This window comes from Eleutherodactylus coqui, chromosome 1 (genome assembly GCF_035609145.1).
Source record: "Eleutherodactylus coqui strain aEleCoq1 chromosome 1, aEleCoq1.hap1, whole genome shotgun sequence".
In the NCBI taxonomy this organism is placed as follows: Eukaryota; Metazoa; Chordata; class Amphibia; order Anura; family Eleutherodactylidae; genus Eleutherodactylus; species Eleutherodactylus coqui.
The window spans coordinates 306,871,016-306,888,118 of NC_089837.1; the positions used below are offsets into that span (position 1 = coordinate 306,871,016).

General features: G+C 46.8%; 1 protein-coding gene across 1 annotated transcript in view; it reads left to right on the forward strand.

The window, feature by feature from the left end:
* DNALI1 (dynein axonemal light intermediate chain 1) overlaps positions 1-17,103 on the forward strand; it is a 45,653-nt gene that overhangs the window by 23,916 nt on the left and 4,634 nt on the right. The window contains exon 5 of the mRNA XM_066574848.1: positions 15,093-15,257. Coding sequence (XP_066430945.1) covers positions 15,093-15,257 — 165 coding nt within the window. The remainder of the gene's footprint in view (positions 1-15,092; positions 15,258-17,103) is intronic.

Genomic DNA, 17,103 nt, shown 5'->3' on the forward strand with positions numbered 1-17,103 from the left:
TACATTATGGAAGACACTGTAAAATATTCCAATATATATATTTTTTTAAAGTTAATCTCTTCGTATGCTTGACACCATGATGTCCTATTTTATTGAATTTCAGCCAATAGATACTCAGCTGATGGATTTTAAGTGACAACCAGCAAAAATGTGGATTAGGAATGCATAGGAGAGTGATATATATGTTGCAATAAATTATATATATCAAATATTTTCTTGACTGTAAATAAAACAAATTGTAAGTTCTGCAACTTTATAGTGAAATTTTTGTTTCAATCTTTGCTTATTTCCATGAAGATGCTGAAACCATGTCTTGACCCCCTCTCAGCTGGTGCAGTCCTGTGCTACACACAGCAGCAGTACAGATATCTCCCTCGTCCTAGATGGCAGGCTACAAAAGCCATGGGTTCATGGGAAAATACTACAACTTAGATAAAAGTTCAAATTCTAAAATAAAAAAGTTCTAACTTTTCATCTAGTACTGTGCTAGTTTAATTTTTCTTTTTAGCCCCAGTATTCTTCCATACCAGGTGACACCACTGATATATCTTCATGCAGCTTTATCTTTAACCATCTCTCAGACATTTTATGGATCAGTCTCTTCCACACTGTTCTGTTTTGTGTGGCTTCTTTCCGTACGATCATTTGCATGTTGGTGTCGGCTTTGATAGCATCCAGGCAGCGCGTTCTTTGGTGACCAGGTCTTCTTTTGCTGCTGACCACTTCAAGCATTATCGATGCTTCTAATTAGAGATGAGCGAACGCGTTCGTCCGAGCTTGATATTCGTGCGAATATTAGGGTGTTCGGGATGTTCGTTATTCGTAACGAACACCATGCGGTGTTCTGGTTACTTTCACTTCCTTCCCTGAGACGTTAGCGCGCTTTTCTGGCCAATTGAAAGACAGGGAAGGCATTACAACTTCCCCCTGCAACGTTTAAGCCCTATACCACCCCCCTGCTGTGAGTGGCTGGCGAGATCAGGTGTTCGCCTAATATAAAAGTCGGCCCCTCCCGCGGCTCGCCTCAGATGCGGTGTGAGTTAGATGAGGGACAGTGCTGTTTATACCGGAGCTGCTGTAGGGAAAGAATTGGTAGTTAGTGTAGGCTTCAAGACCCCCCAAAGGTCCTTATTAGGGCCACTGATAGCTGTGTGTTGGCTGCTGTTAGCAGTGGCATTTTTTTTTCTCAAAATCGGCTCTGCAGAGCGTTGCACCTGGCATTAGGGACAGAAGTGCTGCATAGGCAGGGAGAGTGTTAGGAGTGAGTGTAGCCTTCAAGAACCTCAACGGTCCTTTCTAGGGCCATATTTATCCGTGTGCAGTACTGTTCAGGCTGCTGTTAGCTGTGCTGCATTTTTTTTGGGCTTCTCAAAATCGCCTCTGCAGAGCATTCCACCCTCCATTGATACTGCAGGGAAAGAATTGTATAGGCAGGGCCACAACACAGTTATTATTCATAGAATATACGCAGTGCTGCCTTTTGGTGGAAAAACAAGTGGAAACAAATCTATTTGTCCAGCCTCTGTCCGTCCTTACGGGCGGTGGACACGTGTGAGCTGCGTGAACAACATTGCTAAATCATACGCACCCAGCTACGCTTTACTGCTGGCTTCGCCATTTGCTTTCCTTAATTGGGAAAAAAATACCTGCTCTGCCAGAGTTATAATAACTCTGCTACCCTCACGTTCTGTGACACATAAGCAGGGACACAGCACAGTTATTAAACTTCTCATGTTCATTGAATATACGCAGTGCTGCCTTTTGGTGGAAAAAAACTGAAAACAAATCTATTTGTCCAGCCTCTGTCCGTCCTAACGCCTGTGGACACGTGTGAGCTGCGGGAAAAACATTGCTAAATCATACGCACCCAGCTACGCTTTACTGCTGGCTTCGCCATTTGCTTTCCTTAATTGGGAAAAAAATACCTGCTCTGCCAGAGTTATAATAACTCTGCTACCCTCACGTTCTGTGACACATAAGCAGGGACACAGCACAGTTATTAAACTTCTCATGTTCATTGAATATACGCAGTGCTGCCTTTTGGTGGGAAAAAACTGAAAACAAATCTATTTGTCCAGCCTCTGTCCGTCCTAACGCCTGTGGACACGTGTGAGCTGCGTGAAAAACATTGCTAAATCATACGCACCCAGCTACGCTTTACTGCTGGCTTCGCCATTTGCTTTCCTTAATTGGGAAAAAAATACCTGCTCTGCCAGAGTTATAATAACTCTGCTACCCTCACGTTCTGTGACACATAAGCAGGGACACAGCACAGTTATTAAACTTCTCATGTTCATTGAATATACGCAGTGCTGCCTTTTGGTGGAAAAAAACTGAAAACAAATCTATTTGTCCAGCCTCTGTCCGTCCTAACGCCTGTGGACACGTGTGAGCTGCGGGAAAAACATTGCTAAATCATACGCACCCAGCTACGCTTTACTGCTGGCTTCGCCATTTGCTTTCCTTAATTGGGAAAAAAATACCTGCTCTGCCAGAGTTATAATAACTCTGCTACCCTCACGTTCTGTGACACATAAGCAGGGACACAGCACAGTTATTAAACTTCTCATGTTCATTGAATATACGCAGTGCTGCCTTTTGGTGGAAAAAAACTGAAAACAAATCTATTTGTCCAGCCTCTGTCCGTCCTAACGCCTGTGGACACGTGTGAGCTGCGTGAAAAACATTGCTAAATCATACGCACCCAGCTACGCTTTACTGCTGGCTTCGCCATTTGCTTTCCTTAATTGGGAAAAAAATACCTGCTCTGCCAGAGTTATAATAACTCTGCTACCCTCACGTTCTGTGACACATAAGCAGGGACACAGCACAGTTATTAAACTTCTCATGTTCATTGAATATACGCAGTGCTGCCTTTTGGTGGAAAAAAACTGAAAACAAATCTATTTGTCCAGCCTCTGTCCGTCCTAACGCCTGTGGACACGTGTGAGCTGCGTGAAAAACATTGCTAAATCAGACGCACCCAGCTACACTTTACTGCTGGCTTCGCCATTTGCTTTCCTTAATTGGGAAAAAAAATACCTGCTCTGCCAGAGTTATAATAACTCTGCTACCCTCACGTTCTGTGACACATTAGCAGGGACACAGCACAGTTATTAAACTTAGATTATTCATTCACTAGAGGCAGTGGGGCCTTTCGTTTTCCAAAAAGGGAAAAAATTATATTTGGCCTGCAGTCTTGCGCCAATTTATTTCCTGCCTGTGAAATCAAATCACTGGTAATACAGCATGCTGAGGGGTAGGGGTAGGCCTAGAGGACGTGGACGCGGCCGAGGACGCGGAGGGCCAAGTCAGGGTGTGGGCACAGGCCGAGCTCCTGATCCCGGTGTGTCGCAGCCGACTGCTGCGCGATTAGGAGAGAGGCACGTTTCTGGCGTCCCCACATTCATCGCCCAATTAATGGGTCCACGCGGCAGACGGTTATTAGAAAATGAGCAGTGTGAGCAGGTCCTGTCCTGGATGGCAGAAAGTGCTTCGAGCAACCTATCGTCAACACGCAGTTCTGCGCCGTCCACTGCTGCAAATCCGAATCCTCTGTCTGCTGCTCCTCCTTCCTCCCAGCCTCCTCACTCCACTACAATGACACCTGCTCAGGAGCGGGAACACTCCCAGGAACTGTTCTCGGGCCCCTGCTCAGATTGGGCAGCAGCGGTTCCTCTCCCACCAGAGGAGTTTATAGTCACTGATGCCCAACCATTCGAAAGTTCCCGGGGTCCGGGGGATGAGGCTGGGGACTTCCGCCAACTGTCTCAACAACTTTCTGTGGGTGAGGAGGACGATGACGATCATACACAGTTGTCTTGCAGTGAGGTAGTAGTAAGGGCAGTAAGTCCGAGGGAGCAGCGCACAGAGGATTCGGAGGAAGAGCAGCAGGACGATGAGGTGACTGACCCCACCTGGTGTGCAACGCTTACTCAGGAGGACAGGTCTTCAGAGGGGGAGTCAAGGGCATCAGCAGGGCAGGTTGCAAGAGGCAGTGCGGTGGCCAGGGCCAGGGGTAGAGGCAGGGCCAGACCGAATAATCCACCAAGTGTTTCCCAAAGCGCCCCCTCGCGCCATGCCACCCTGCAGAGGCCAAGGTGCTCTAAGGTCTGGCAGTTTTTCACAGAGACGCCTGACGACCGACGAACAGTGGTGTGCAACCTTTGTTGCGCAAAGCTCAGCCGGGGAGCCAACACCAACAGCCTCACCACCACCACCATGCGCAGGCATATGATGGCCAAGCACCCCACAAGGTGGGACGAAGGCCGTTCACCGCCTCCGGTTTGCACCCCTGCCTCTCCCCCTGTGCCCCAACCTGCCACTGAGATGCAACCCCCCTCTCAGGACACAGGCACGACCGTCTCATGGCCTGCACCCACACCCTCACCTCCGCTGTCCTCGGCCCCATCCACCAATGTCTCGCACCGCACAGTCCAGCCGTCGCTAGCGCAACTGTTGGAGCGCAAGCGCAAGTACGCCGCCACGCACCCGCACGCTCAAACGTTAACCGTCCGCATCGCAAAATTCATCAGCCTTGAGATGCTGCCGTATAGGGTTGTGGAAACGGAGTCCTTCAAAAGTATCATGGAGGCGGCGGCCCCGCGCTACTCAGTTCCCAGTCGCCACTACTTTTCCCGATGTGCCGTCCCAGCCCTGCACGACCACGTCTCCCGCAACATTGTACGCGCCCTCACCAACGCGGTTACTGCCACGGTCCACTTAACTACGGACACGTGGACAAGCACAGGCGGGCAGGGCCACTACATCTCCCTGACGGCACATTGGGTGAATTTAGTGGAGGCTGGGACAGAGTCAGAGCCTGGGACCGCTCACGTCCTACCCACCCCCAGAATTGCGGGCCCCAGCTCGGTGCTGGTATCTGCGGAGGTGTATGCTTCCTCCACTAAAGCACCCTCCTCCTCCTCCTCCTCCTCTGTCTCGCAATCAAGATGTGTTAGCAGCAGCATGTCGCCAGCAGTCGGTGTCGCGCGGTGTGGCAGCACAGCGGTGGGCAAGCGTCAGCAGGCCGTGCTGAAACTACTCAGCTTAGGCGATAAGAGGCACACGGCCCACGAACTGCTGCAGGGTCTGACAGAGCAGACCGACCGCTGGCTTGCGCCGCTGAGCCTCCAACCGGGCATGGTCGTGTGTGACAACGGCCGTAACCTGGTGGCGGCTCTGCAGCTCGGCAGCCTCACGCACGTGCCATGCCTGGCCCACGTCTTTAATTTGGTGGTTCAGCGCTTTCTGAAAAGCTACCCACGCTTGTCAGACCTGCTCGTAAAGGCGCGCCGGCTCTGCGCACATTTCCGCAAGTCCCACACGGACGCTGCCACCCTGCGCACCCTGCAACATCACTTTAAGCTGCCAGTGCACCGACTGCTGTGCGACGTGCCCACACGGTGGAACTCTACGCTCCACATGTTGGCCAGGCTCTATGAACAACGGAGAGCTATAGTCGAATACCAACTCCAACATGGGCGGCGCAGTGGGAGTCAGCCTCCTCAATTCCTTTCAGAAGAGTGGGCCTGGTTGGCAGACATCTGCCATGTCCTTGGTAATTTTGAGGAGTCTACCCAGGTGGTGAGCGGCGATGCTACAATCATTAGCGTCACCATTCCTCTGCTATGCATCTTGAGAAATTCCCTGCAAACCATAAAGGCAGCTGCTTTGCGCTCGGAAACGGGGGCGGGGGAAGACAGTATGCCGCTGGATAGTCAGGGCACCCTCCTGTCTATTTCTCAGCGCGTACAGGAGGAGGAGGAGGAGCATGAGGAGGATGAGGAGGAGGGGGAAGAGACAGCTTGGGCCGCTGCTGACGGTACACCGGCTGATTGCCTGTCATCCTTTCAGCGTGTATGGCCTGAGGAGGAGGAGGAGGAGGAGGATCCTGAAAGTGATCTTCCTAGTGAGGACAGCCATGTGTTGCGTACAGGTACCCTGGCACACATGGCTGACTTCATGTTAGGATGCCTTTCTCGTGACCCTCGCGTTGCACGCATTCTGGCCACGACGGATTACTGGGTGTACACACTGCTCGATCCACGGTATAAGGAGAACCTGCCCACTCTGATTCCCGAAGAGGAAAGGGGTTCGAGAGTGTTGCTATACCACAGGACCCTTGCGGACAAGCTGATGGTAAAATTCCCCTCCGACAGCGCTAGTGGCAGAAGGCGCAGTACCGAGGGCAAGGTAGCAGGGGATGTGCGTAGATCGAGCAGCATGTACATCCCAGGCAGTGCAACAGTCTTTAAGGGCCTGGCCAGCTTTATGGCTCCCCACCAAGACTGTGTCACCGCTCCCCAGTCACGGCTGAGTCGGCGGGAGCACTGTAAAAGGATGGTGAGGGAGTACGTAGCGGATCGCACGACCATCCTTGGTGACGCCTCTGCCCCCTACAACTACTGGGTGTCGAAGCTGGACACGTGGCCTGAACTCGCGCTGTATGCCCTGGAGGTGCTTGCTTGTCCTGCGGCTAGCGTCTTGTCGGAGAGGGTGTTTAGTGCGGCTGGGGGAATCATCACAGATAAGCGTAGCCGCTTGTCAACCGACAGTGCCGACAGGCTAACACTCATCAAGATGAACAAAGGCTGGATTTCCCCAGACTTCTGTTCTCCACCAGCGGACAGCAGCGATACCTAAGCAATACGTAGGCTGCACCCGCGGATGGAAGCTACGTTCTCTCTCACCATCCAAAACGGGGACATTTCTGCTTCATCAATCTGTGTCTAATATTCCTCCTCCTCCTCCTGCTCCTCCTCCTGAAACCTCACGTAATCACGCTGAACGGGCAATTTTTCTTAGGGCCACAAGGCTCAGTCAAATAATTTTTCTGAACAATTTTTATAAGTTTCAATGCGCTTAAAAGCATTGGAACTTTAACTTGAACCAATTTTTCGTTACACTGGGCTGCCTCCAGGCCTAGTTACCACTTAAGCCACATTAACCAAAGCGATTAATGGGTTTCACCTGCCCTCTTGGCTGGCCATGGCCAATTTTTTGGATGTACATTAGTACTGTTGATACAGCAATTTTTGTGGGCCCTCGCCTACAGTGTAATCAAATTAATTTTTAGCCCACCTGCATTACAGCTGACGTTACCTCAGCTGTGTTGGGCAATGCAATGGGATATTTTTATGTACCGCCGGTGGGTTCCAGGGAGCCACCCATGCTGTAGGTGCACACGGAGTTTTTAATACATCTGTACACTTCTAAAGAACCCCAGTCTGACTGGGGCATGCAGTGTGGGCCGAAGCCCACCTGTATTACGCACGACATTACTACCTCAGCTGTGTTGGGCAATGCAATGGGATATTTCTGTGTACCGCCGCTGGCTTCCTGGCACCCACCCAGGCAGTGGGTCCACAGGGAGTTTAACCTACATGTGTCCACTTGTAAAGAACCCCAGTCTGACTGGGGCATGCAGTGTGGGCCGAAGCCCACCTGTATTACGCACGACATTACTACCTCAGCTGTGTTGGGCAATGCAATGGGATATTTTTATGTACCGCCGGTGGGTTCCAGGGAGCCACCCATGCTGTAGGTGCACACGGAGTTTTTAATACATCTGTACACTTCTAAAGAACCCCAGTCTGACTGGGGCATGCAGTGTGGGCCGAAGCCCACCTGTATTACGCACGACATTACTACCTCAGCTGTGTTGGGCAATGCAATGGGATATTTCTGTGTACCGCCGCTGGCTTCCTGGCACCCACCCAGGCAGTGGGTCCACAGGGAATTATAAATGCATCTGTTTCCACTTATAAAGAAACCCAGTCTGACTGGGGCATGCAGTGTGGGCCGAAACCCACCTGCATTAACCCTTTCCAGTCCACTGTGTGACCTGTGAAGACATTAGGGTTTTAAGGCTGTACAGCTCCGTTGTTGGTAGACGTCCGTCGGGGTTCTCTTACTGTATATTGCCAGCCTCTCTGCTGTCGGAGCCTATCCTACGTGTCAGCTCATGCAGTACTGGCTTTAGCCAGCATATAGCGCCGTTGTATAACGGCAGAAAAAGAGTAAGCCCCCTAGGAAAACCATATACAAATTGGATTGGAAAGGGTTAAGCACAACATTACTACCTCAGCTGTGTTGGGCAATGCAATGGGATATTTCTATGTACCGCCGGTGGCTTCCTGGCACCCACCCATGCTGTAGGTGCACACGGAGTTTTTACTACATCTGTACACTTCTAAAGAACCCCAGTCTGACTGGGGCATGCAGTGTGGGCCGAAGCCCACCTGCATTAAGCACGACATTACTACCTCAGCTGTGTTGGGCAATGCAATGGGATATTTCTGTGTACCGCCGGTGGGTTCCAGGGAGCCACCCATGCTGTGGGTCGACAGGGACTTCACAATAGGGAGTTGTACCTGCCTGTGTCTATGAATTAAAAAGCCCGGTCTGACTGGGGCATGCAGACACCTTGACAGAATGAATAGTGTGTGGCACATAGGTTCCCCATTGCTATGCCCACGTGTGCAGCTCCTGATGGCGGTGGCACAGGATTCTATTTCTCATTGCTTCTGTACAGCATTGTGGGCTATCGCTCCGCCACTTTTAAAGAGGGTCGCTGCCTAGCCGTGCCAACCTCTGCAGTGTGTGCCTGCGGTCCCTCGTCATGGCAGACGCACTTCTAAATAGACATGAGCGTGGTGTGGCATGAGGGCAGCTGAAGGCTGCCCAGGGACACTTTGGTGTGCGCTGTGGGGGGGAGGGGGGGCGGTTGGTCAGCATGTAACCCAGGAGAAGTGTCAGTGGAGTGTCATGCAGGCAGTGATTGTGCTTTGTTGGAGGTAGTGTGGTGCTTAGCAAAGGTATGCCATGCTAATGAGGGCTTTTCAGAAGTAAAAGTTGTTGGGAGGGGGGGGGCCCACTCTTGCCGGTATTGTGGCTTAATAGTGGGACCTGTGAACTTGAGATGCAGCCCAACATGTAGCCCCTCGCCTGCCCTATCCGTCACTGTGTCATTCCCATCACTTTCCTGAATTGCCCAGATTTTCACACATGAAAACCTTAGCGAGCATCGGCGAAATACAAAAATGTTCTGGTCGCCCATTGACTTCAATGGGGTTCGTTGTTCGAAACGAACCCTCGAGCATCACGGGAAGTTCGTTACGAATAACGAACACCCGAACATTTTGGTGTTCGCTCATCTCTACTTCTAATGAATTTGCTCTCATTATTTGGCCTAGGTTTGAGAGTCTCTGTTTTGTAATTCAGCCCTCCAATGAAAACTCTGGTGTGATGCGGTCTAGAACTGTTTTATTTGTGATCTTGGTGGTCTAAGGAATTCGAAAGAGTTTCCTCCAGCACCAAAGATCAAAGGCATTAATCTTCCTCTGGTCCGTTTTCTTCACTGTCCTACTTTCACAGCCATAAGTTGTGGTTGGGAAGATGATTGCATTGACTATCCGGAATTTCGTTGCAATGCTTATGTCTTTGTTTTTCCAGATCTTATCCTTACTTAGCATTGCATTGCAATTTAGTGCAATTTATCATTTTATTTCAGGCCCTGATTCTCCATTACATTCGGAAGATTAAGTCTTGAACTATTTCAATTTCTTCATTGTTGATTTAGATTTTTCCTGTACCGTTGGCCGTGGTCATGTCTTAGTTATATACATACATACACTGATTTATTGTAACAAACTGTAGCTGTGAGAGATTAAAAAAAGACTAGACAACTGAAGGCGTTTTCCGGGATATGAAAATTAATGATAATGCTTAGGACAGGCTATCAATATGAGATCAATGGCGCTGCGATTCTTGGCATCTACGGCTCTGTCAAGGGGCTGTAGCGCTTCAGTGGTAGCAGCTTCACCTTCATTGTTTACAAGGCAGAGATCTGTACTTTTAGTATCAGCATTACCTGGTATTACAACTCACTATGGCCTCGTCCCATTCCAGGGAATAGGCTAAAACCCTAATGCCAGACACAGGCGGTACTAAAAGTACAGGGTTGTGCCTGATAAACAATGAAAGAGACGCAATGCTCGCTGGCTAACAATGGTTTCTTCAGACAGATGATTGGAGGGGTGTCAAGAACAGGAGCTCAACGATCCATTTTTAATTATAGGGATAGGTCACCAGTTTCCAAATTCCCAAATGATCTTCTTAAAGTAAACAGTTTATATGCTGGAAAAAGCTTTCAGTTTAAAGGAATAATATACACTAATATAGACATACTCAGCTGTTGCATAAAATTACACAGATTAAGTACAAATAAAAACACAAAGCAGGGGCAGAGATTATATTGGAACCTTTGTAAAAACTACCACCTGCCTACAGCGAAGAACTGCTGGGACCATAATCCAGAAAAAGTGGTTCAAAATAAAGCTGTTAAAATACCGCGTTTCCCCGAAAATAAGACAGTGTCTTATATTAATTTTTGTTCAAAAAGGTTTAACTTTTTTACATGTATAGCTGCCTGGACACTATTTAAATTGACTTTTTAAATTAACTGTTAGCAGGGCTCAATTTTCGAGTAGGGCTTATGTTTCAAGCATCCTCAAAAAGCCTGAAAAATCATTCTGCAGCCTCAAAAATTCTGGAAAATCATGCTATGTCTTATTTTCAGGGTATGTCTTATTTTCAGGGAAACAGGGTACTATGGGATTTCCGTATACAAAAAGACTCTAGTCTTGGCCCATAACATGGCCAATTAGACCATTATTGAAAAGAAAAGGGTGTGGCTCATCAACATTGCTATACCTGATGATGGCAGGGTTGATGATAAACGACAACAGAAAATGACTAAATATGACTTGAAGAACAAAATATAGCGCCTCTGGCGCAAGCTGGCAGTGGTGATCCCAGTGGTAATTGGCACACTGCGTGTTGTTCCTAAAGACCTTGACTGTCACTTGAAACAACGCAATATGCATAAAATTAACTATCTGTGCATTGCAAAAGGCCACACTACTGGTCTGTGCATGCATTTTATGCCAATACATTATGTCATCCTAGGTTACGGTGTGGTTCTGATGCATTTGATGCATTCATTATGAAGACAAACTACCAAGCTGTGATCTCATACTTGTGTTGTACTGCATAATAATATACACTACAACTAGGGATGAGCGAGCGTACTCGGAAAAGCACTACTCGCTCGAGTAATTTGCTTTATCCGAGTATCGCTGTGCTCGGGTCTAAAGATTCGGGTGCCGGCACGGAGCGGGGAGCTGCAGGGGAGAGCCGGGAGGAACCGAGGCGAGATCTTTCTCTCCCTCTCTCCCGCCCGCTCTCCCCTGCTCCCCGCTGCGACTCACCTGTCAGCCGCAGCGGCACAAGAATCTTCAGGGACGAGCACAGCGATACTCGGATAAAGCAAATTACTCGAGCGAGTAGTGCTTTTCCGAGTACGCTCGCTCATCTCTAACTACAACTCATTAATTTCAATACATCACAAAGAACCCAAATGAGCATGCTTTGTTCCATGCATATTGATAAATTAATTGAGCCTTGATTTCCCTAATTTTTTCTCTCAAAGTATCCATCCTTAGCTGCAAACACAGGATTTTCCTAAATAAATCGATATGCATCACAAACTAGCTTCTTTTCTGAAAAATCGATAATTTGGGTGGTATGTTTAAATTTATTTTTAAGTGGGACAACCCCTTTAATTTCAAACAGCTGACCATGACCTAAAACTACCAAGTCAAGCAATACCCACCTCTCTTCTTCCCCTGGTAAGCAGCGCAAAGGGTCCAGTGGCTGCAGCCAATCTGAAGCCACAGCGCCACCGTTACGAACTCCTGCCATCACGGCATCCGGAATATGAGCACTGATGACGGGGGAGTGATGATGCGGCTTCAGATTGTCTGCAAACGTCCGCTGTAATCACAGAGTGGGAGAGCTGTGAGAGCTCATTGGTGGAAAAGAGAGGGGGGAAGAAAAATCGTAAATGGGGAAAAAAAAGTGCTGCGTCATTAAGGGTTTAAAAATTTTTTTCAAGTGGGCCAACCCTTTTAATGAGCTGTAGAGAAAAATATAATACTATGTGCAGCAAATATATCCAGAATCTATAAATGGACCAAACCTATGCCAGGCGTGTATTCTTGGTCACAGTAGATATCCGCAGTCCGTTTATTTTTGCTGTATTGAAAATCATAGTCAACTACACTTTCCATTACGAGAGCATTTCATGAAAACAGGCAGGCATGTGCAACAGTATGGTATACAAGGTCTACAATGAATATGCAGAGCTTGTACAACACTGTGGGAAGAGAGTCTAAGCTAGTCGGAAGAACACCACCAACTGGCTATAGCACCTCTCACCTAAAAGAGTCACGGAGTCAATTTGGGGATGGCTCGTGGTGCAGAACACATGCCTTTCGATGGCATTCCAATCTGCAGTTGGGGGAAACATACAGAGCCAGTATTATAGCCTCTAGCTTGCATTAGGTCATCTGCCATGAAACCTTTATGGAACCTTTGAGCTAAGCCCTGTCTCCAGACAATATAATATTTGGCTAAAGCATGCAGAATAATTGATCAGCTGTCACTATGTAGCAAACAAAGCACTATTTCAACAAACTCTTCAGGCCCTTTCAGCTTTGGACAGCCACTGTGTCTATTCTTTCTGGTTAAGTGCTGTGAATCTCTGCAAGTAAAGCCAGGATCTGGAATATTAGCTTCTTCAACCATAGCTAATACACAATGAAATTGCATTTTCTTTGCTCTAAAACGGTTTCATATCTCAACAGTGACTTCATCGCTGTAGCAAAGATTGGTCATTGCATTAAAGATGATTTCATTTTTTTTTTATACTTGAATCACTAATTTCATGGTCGACAAACTTGGATTTTAATCACATTATCAAAGTTTTACAAATATGAAACAGTACTGGAACAGCTTTTTAGAAAATTGCCCAGCAGTTATAAACAAATTGCATCCTGGATAGACAGTTGTGGGTGTTTCTGTCTTCCCTGCCGCTAACACATCATTGGCTAATATGATTTAAAAGCCAGAAGTGACAATAATTGTCTGCTGCAGAAGAACAATGACAGCTACTGTCTCCACGAATGTTCATTCTCTTGTTAGCCGCATAATAGTATTAAAGTGTTCCATCCAGAAATAGGGGGTGAGCAAATGTGGATAAAAGGCATTCCGGCATCCGATCAGTCACACTGCCATTCTCTGTTGTACATCACATTGTAAGTACAAAAAAAGGCGCAGTAATCCAGCTGAAAACGCTGGTTAATGATATGTGAAAGTAGAGGTGAAATATAATTATTAATGCAGCCCCAACATAGTCAAGTGAGCAAGAGCGTACAAAGAATCTGCAATTTCAAACTCCTGGAGCCGTGCAGCTAATCCTCCCACTAATGTCAGCCGCATACATTAGGGCTTACTCACACAGCGCAGTTATGCCACTTTTTTTTTTTTGCGGATTTTGGAGAGAAAACAAAACTTGGCAGAAACCATGTTATGATCACCATATTGGAATAAACCTTGGCTACCAGCCCAGGACTGAAAGATGACTGACAGGCTAGGGGTGTTGAGATATAGGTGCAATTTATGGATTTAAAACATTTAAAAAAAAAGTTAGAAAAACTACCTTAAACAGGAATCTGTCGCTATTCTATGCTGCCCTGCCTGAGGATAGCATAAACTAGTGATAGACACCTGGATACCAGCGCTTTGTGTCACTATCTTTGTTGCCGTATTTTCACTCAATCACCTATTAGCAGCAGCAGAGACAGGTAAGCGCTGAGTCCTCCTGTTCATGAGCAGCAGGCTAACCCTACCTACCACTGCCGATTGACAGCTCTCTTCCTATATTCTACATAGGAAGAAAGCTGCATATGCAGCGGGGAGTCCAATGCTCATGAATATGGACGACTCAGGATTGGTTTGCACTGTAACTGCCAAAAGGGATGTTATGAAACGTATAACTGATAAAATGATAACTGCTGGAATCAGTCTGTGACTACTTTATGCTGTCCAAGGGGGCTAGATGGAGGCTTTTTGTACCGTGAGTTTATAATTTTAACTATCTAGTTGCAGTTCAAGAGAGTACTGCGAGTTTCATACAACTACGCAAATAAGGAAACAATACCTCTGCAGCGCCACCTATTCCTTTACATCAGTACTTGACCCTTTATACAGTTCCGTAGAGCAATGATTAGAAATTGAAAACTATGCCAGAATCCATACACAGACAGCTGTTTCGGAGTGTTTGCTCCACATCAGTGTGCAGTAGGATCCTGGCTTGGCTAGTAAGAGGCCTATGATGTGGGTTGGGAGGGGTACCATCTCTCCTTAGGGAGAGCACCAAGAAGGTGAGTGAGGAGACTTATAAGGCCCATCTATACTCCTCTAGGTACTATGCAAATAAGGAAGATGGAACAATACCTCTGCAGTGCCACCTATTGGATGGCAGCAATTCTTCAAATCAATTCTTGACCCTTTATACAGGTCTGTAGAGCAATGATTAGAAATTAAAAACTATGCCAGAATCCATACACAGACAGCTGTTTCTGGGTTTTTGCCCCTCATCAGTGTGCAGTAGCAACTAAGCACACTCCCATGAACTGCAGCTGTCAGTAGGTAAAATTGGAAAGTTGCATTACGAAAAGTCTCCTTGTAGCTTCAGCCTGGTGACAGGTTCCCTTCAAATTCCTTCGTACAACTAAATGTGTCAAAGTGACTGATCATGCTATCGGCACCAGGGTATTGTGAGGGCCTGATGTCTGTCAATCATGAATAGGGTTTAGAGTGACAGGCGCAACTGTAACTAGTAGCATTTGTCTGTAGAGAGACGCCACTGATTGAAAACAGCAACTTTGAGCTGCAGTATATGTATATGGGTGAAGTGGGCAGTTGAATCATTGTGCTGAAGTTCAGAGAGGGTGTGGGTGTGGAGGGGTAGTGTCTGGGTCCTTCCTAACATAAAAGATGTTTTTTAGCCATTTAGCAAGCCTGTTGGTGACAGCTCAAGTCCAGAAAACTATAGGGGAAGTTAGATGTGTGTTGCCAATCATCTGCCATGAAACCTTTATGAAATGGGTTGGGTATATTTGACACCTTAACATTGCGCCATCTTTATTTCCACCTTATAAACAATCATCATTTATTGCCTACAGATTGCAGAATTAGAGCAGGAGAAGAAAGATCTTGAGAGACAGGTTAATGAACAGAAAGCCAAGTGTGAAGCCATTGAGAAACGTGAGGCAGAGAGACGGCAAGTAGAAGAGAAGAAGCATGCAGAGGAAATACAGTTCCTCAAACGCACCAACCAGCAGCTGAAGGTAAGATTTTTTTTTTTCTGGTTCTAGAAGACCAGTCCTAGAAAAATGCTCTGTAAAGGCTGGTTTACACAGGCCGATGATCGCTCAAAGCTGTTTGAGTGACAGCTTTGAGCGATCATTTTGCATAAACTACTACTCAGCTACTTAAAGGGGTTGTCCCGCACCGAAACGGGTTTTTTTTTTTTCAATAGCCGCCCCCCCCCCCGTTCGGCGCGAGACAAACCCGATACAGGCCAGTACTTACCCGAATCCCCGCGCTCCCGCGACTTCTTACTTACCTTAGCAAGATGGCCGCCGGGATCTTCACCCACGATGCACCGCGGGTCTTCTCCCATGGTGCACCGTGGGCTCTGTGGGCTCCATTGCCGATTCCAGCCTCCTGATTGGCTGGAATCGGCACACGTGACGGGGCGGAGCTACAAGGAGCAGCTCTCCGGCACGAGCGGCCCCATTCGGAAGGGAGAAGACCGGACTGCGCAAGCGCGTCTAATCGGGCGATTAGACGCTGAAATTAGATGGCACCATGGAGACGGGGACACTAGCAACGGAACAGGTAAGTGAATAACTTCTGTATGGCTCATAATTAATGCACAATGTACATTACAAAGTGCATTAATATGGCCATACAGAAGTGTATAACCCCACTTGCTTTCGCAGGACAACCCCTTTAAGAGCAATTAAGTGTGCAAATGAAGCCTTAGCTGAAAGCAGTTAATAGCCCGAGGGCTCTTATCTGCATTCAGGTCCTTTGTTCTCCAGTGGGAAACAATGCTATCAGCACTACCCGGAGAACTGCTGATAAGGCTGAACAAGGATTTTTAGTTTGGCCTGAACTTACATCAGCTAGCAGTGCGCGATGGGTGCACATTTAGACGCAACGATTATCGCTAAAACAAATTGCCTTTTGGCTTTTTTTTGTTTAGCGATCATCGCTTCATGTAAATGGGCCTTTACTCATTCGTGATGGCCAATACGCCTTTTTACGGCAGTCACAAATACATCTTTTTAAGGCGGTAGCTTGACTGACTATTGAAAGTCAGGCTCCTGTTGAAAACGCTGCGGAATAAGTTGTGGGACGAGTTGTATTTTTCTATAGTACTATTTAATGTACTGAAAAACTTCTAAAAAAACCCCTCTTATCTGCGTGAAATAGAAAAAAATTGAAATTCCGCCATCTTTGTGTGCGTCTTGTTTCCACGGCATACACACTGCAATAAAAATGTCATAACTTCATTATATAGGTCAGTAGGATTACTACGATACCAAAAATTATATAGTTTATTTGGGGGGGGGTTTCTGTACTATTATCTTTTTTGAAATTTTCTGCTACTATTGTCTGACAGCCATAACTTTATTTTTTCGTTGACATAGTTGTGTGAGGGCGCATTTTTTGTGGGACATCCTGTAGTTTTTATTAGTACCAATTTGGAGTGCATACGACTTTTTGACGTATGTACTTTTTATTACATTTTTTCTTTGAGACATGGTGACCAACAAAGCGCAATTCTGGCGTTATTTTTTTTTCTGCTGTTCACCATGCGGGATAAATAATGCGTTACTTTGATAGATCAGGTGTTTTATGGACACAGCGATGCCAAATGTGTATTTTTGTTTTATTATTTAGATTCCTTTATCATAACTATGGTAAAAGTTTTTTTGTTTTTTTTATTACCTTTAAAAATTTTACTAATTGTATTTTAAAAAATAAAACAAAAATGTAAAAATTAAGTTAAGTCCCCATAGGGGACAAGAACATGCAATGCTTTGGTCATTCCTGCAGTATGATGTAATTACATAGCATTACATCATACTGCGATACAACAGGCATTCTATCTAGCCCCACCAC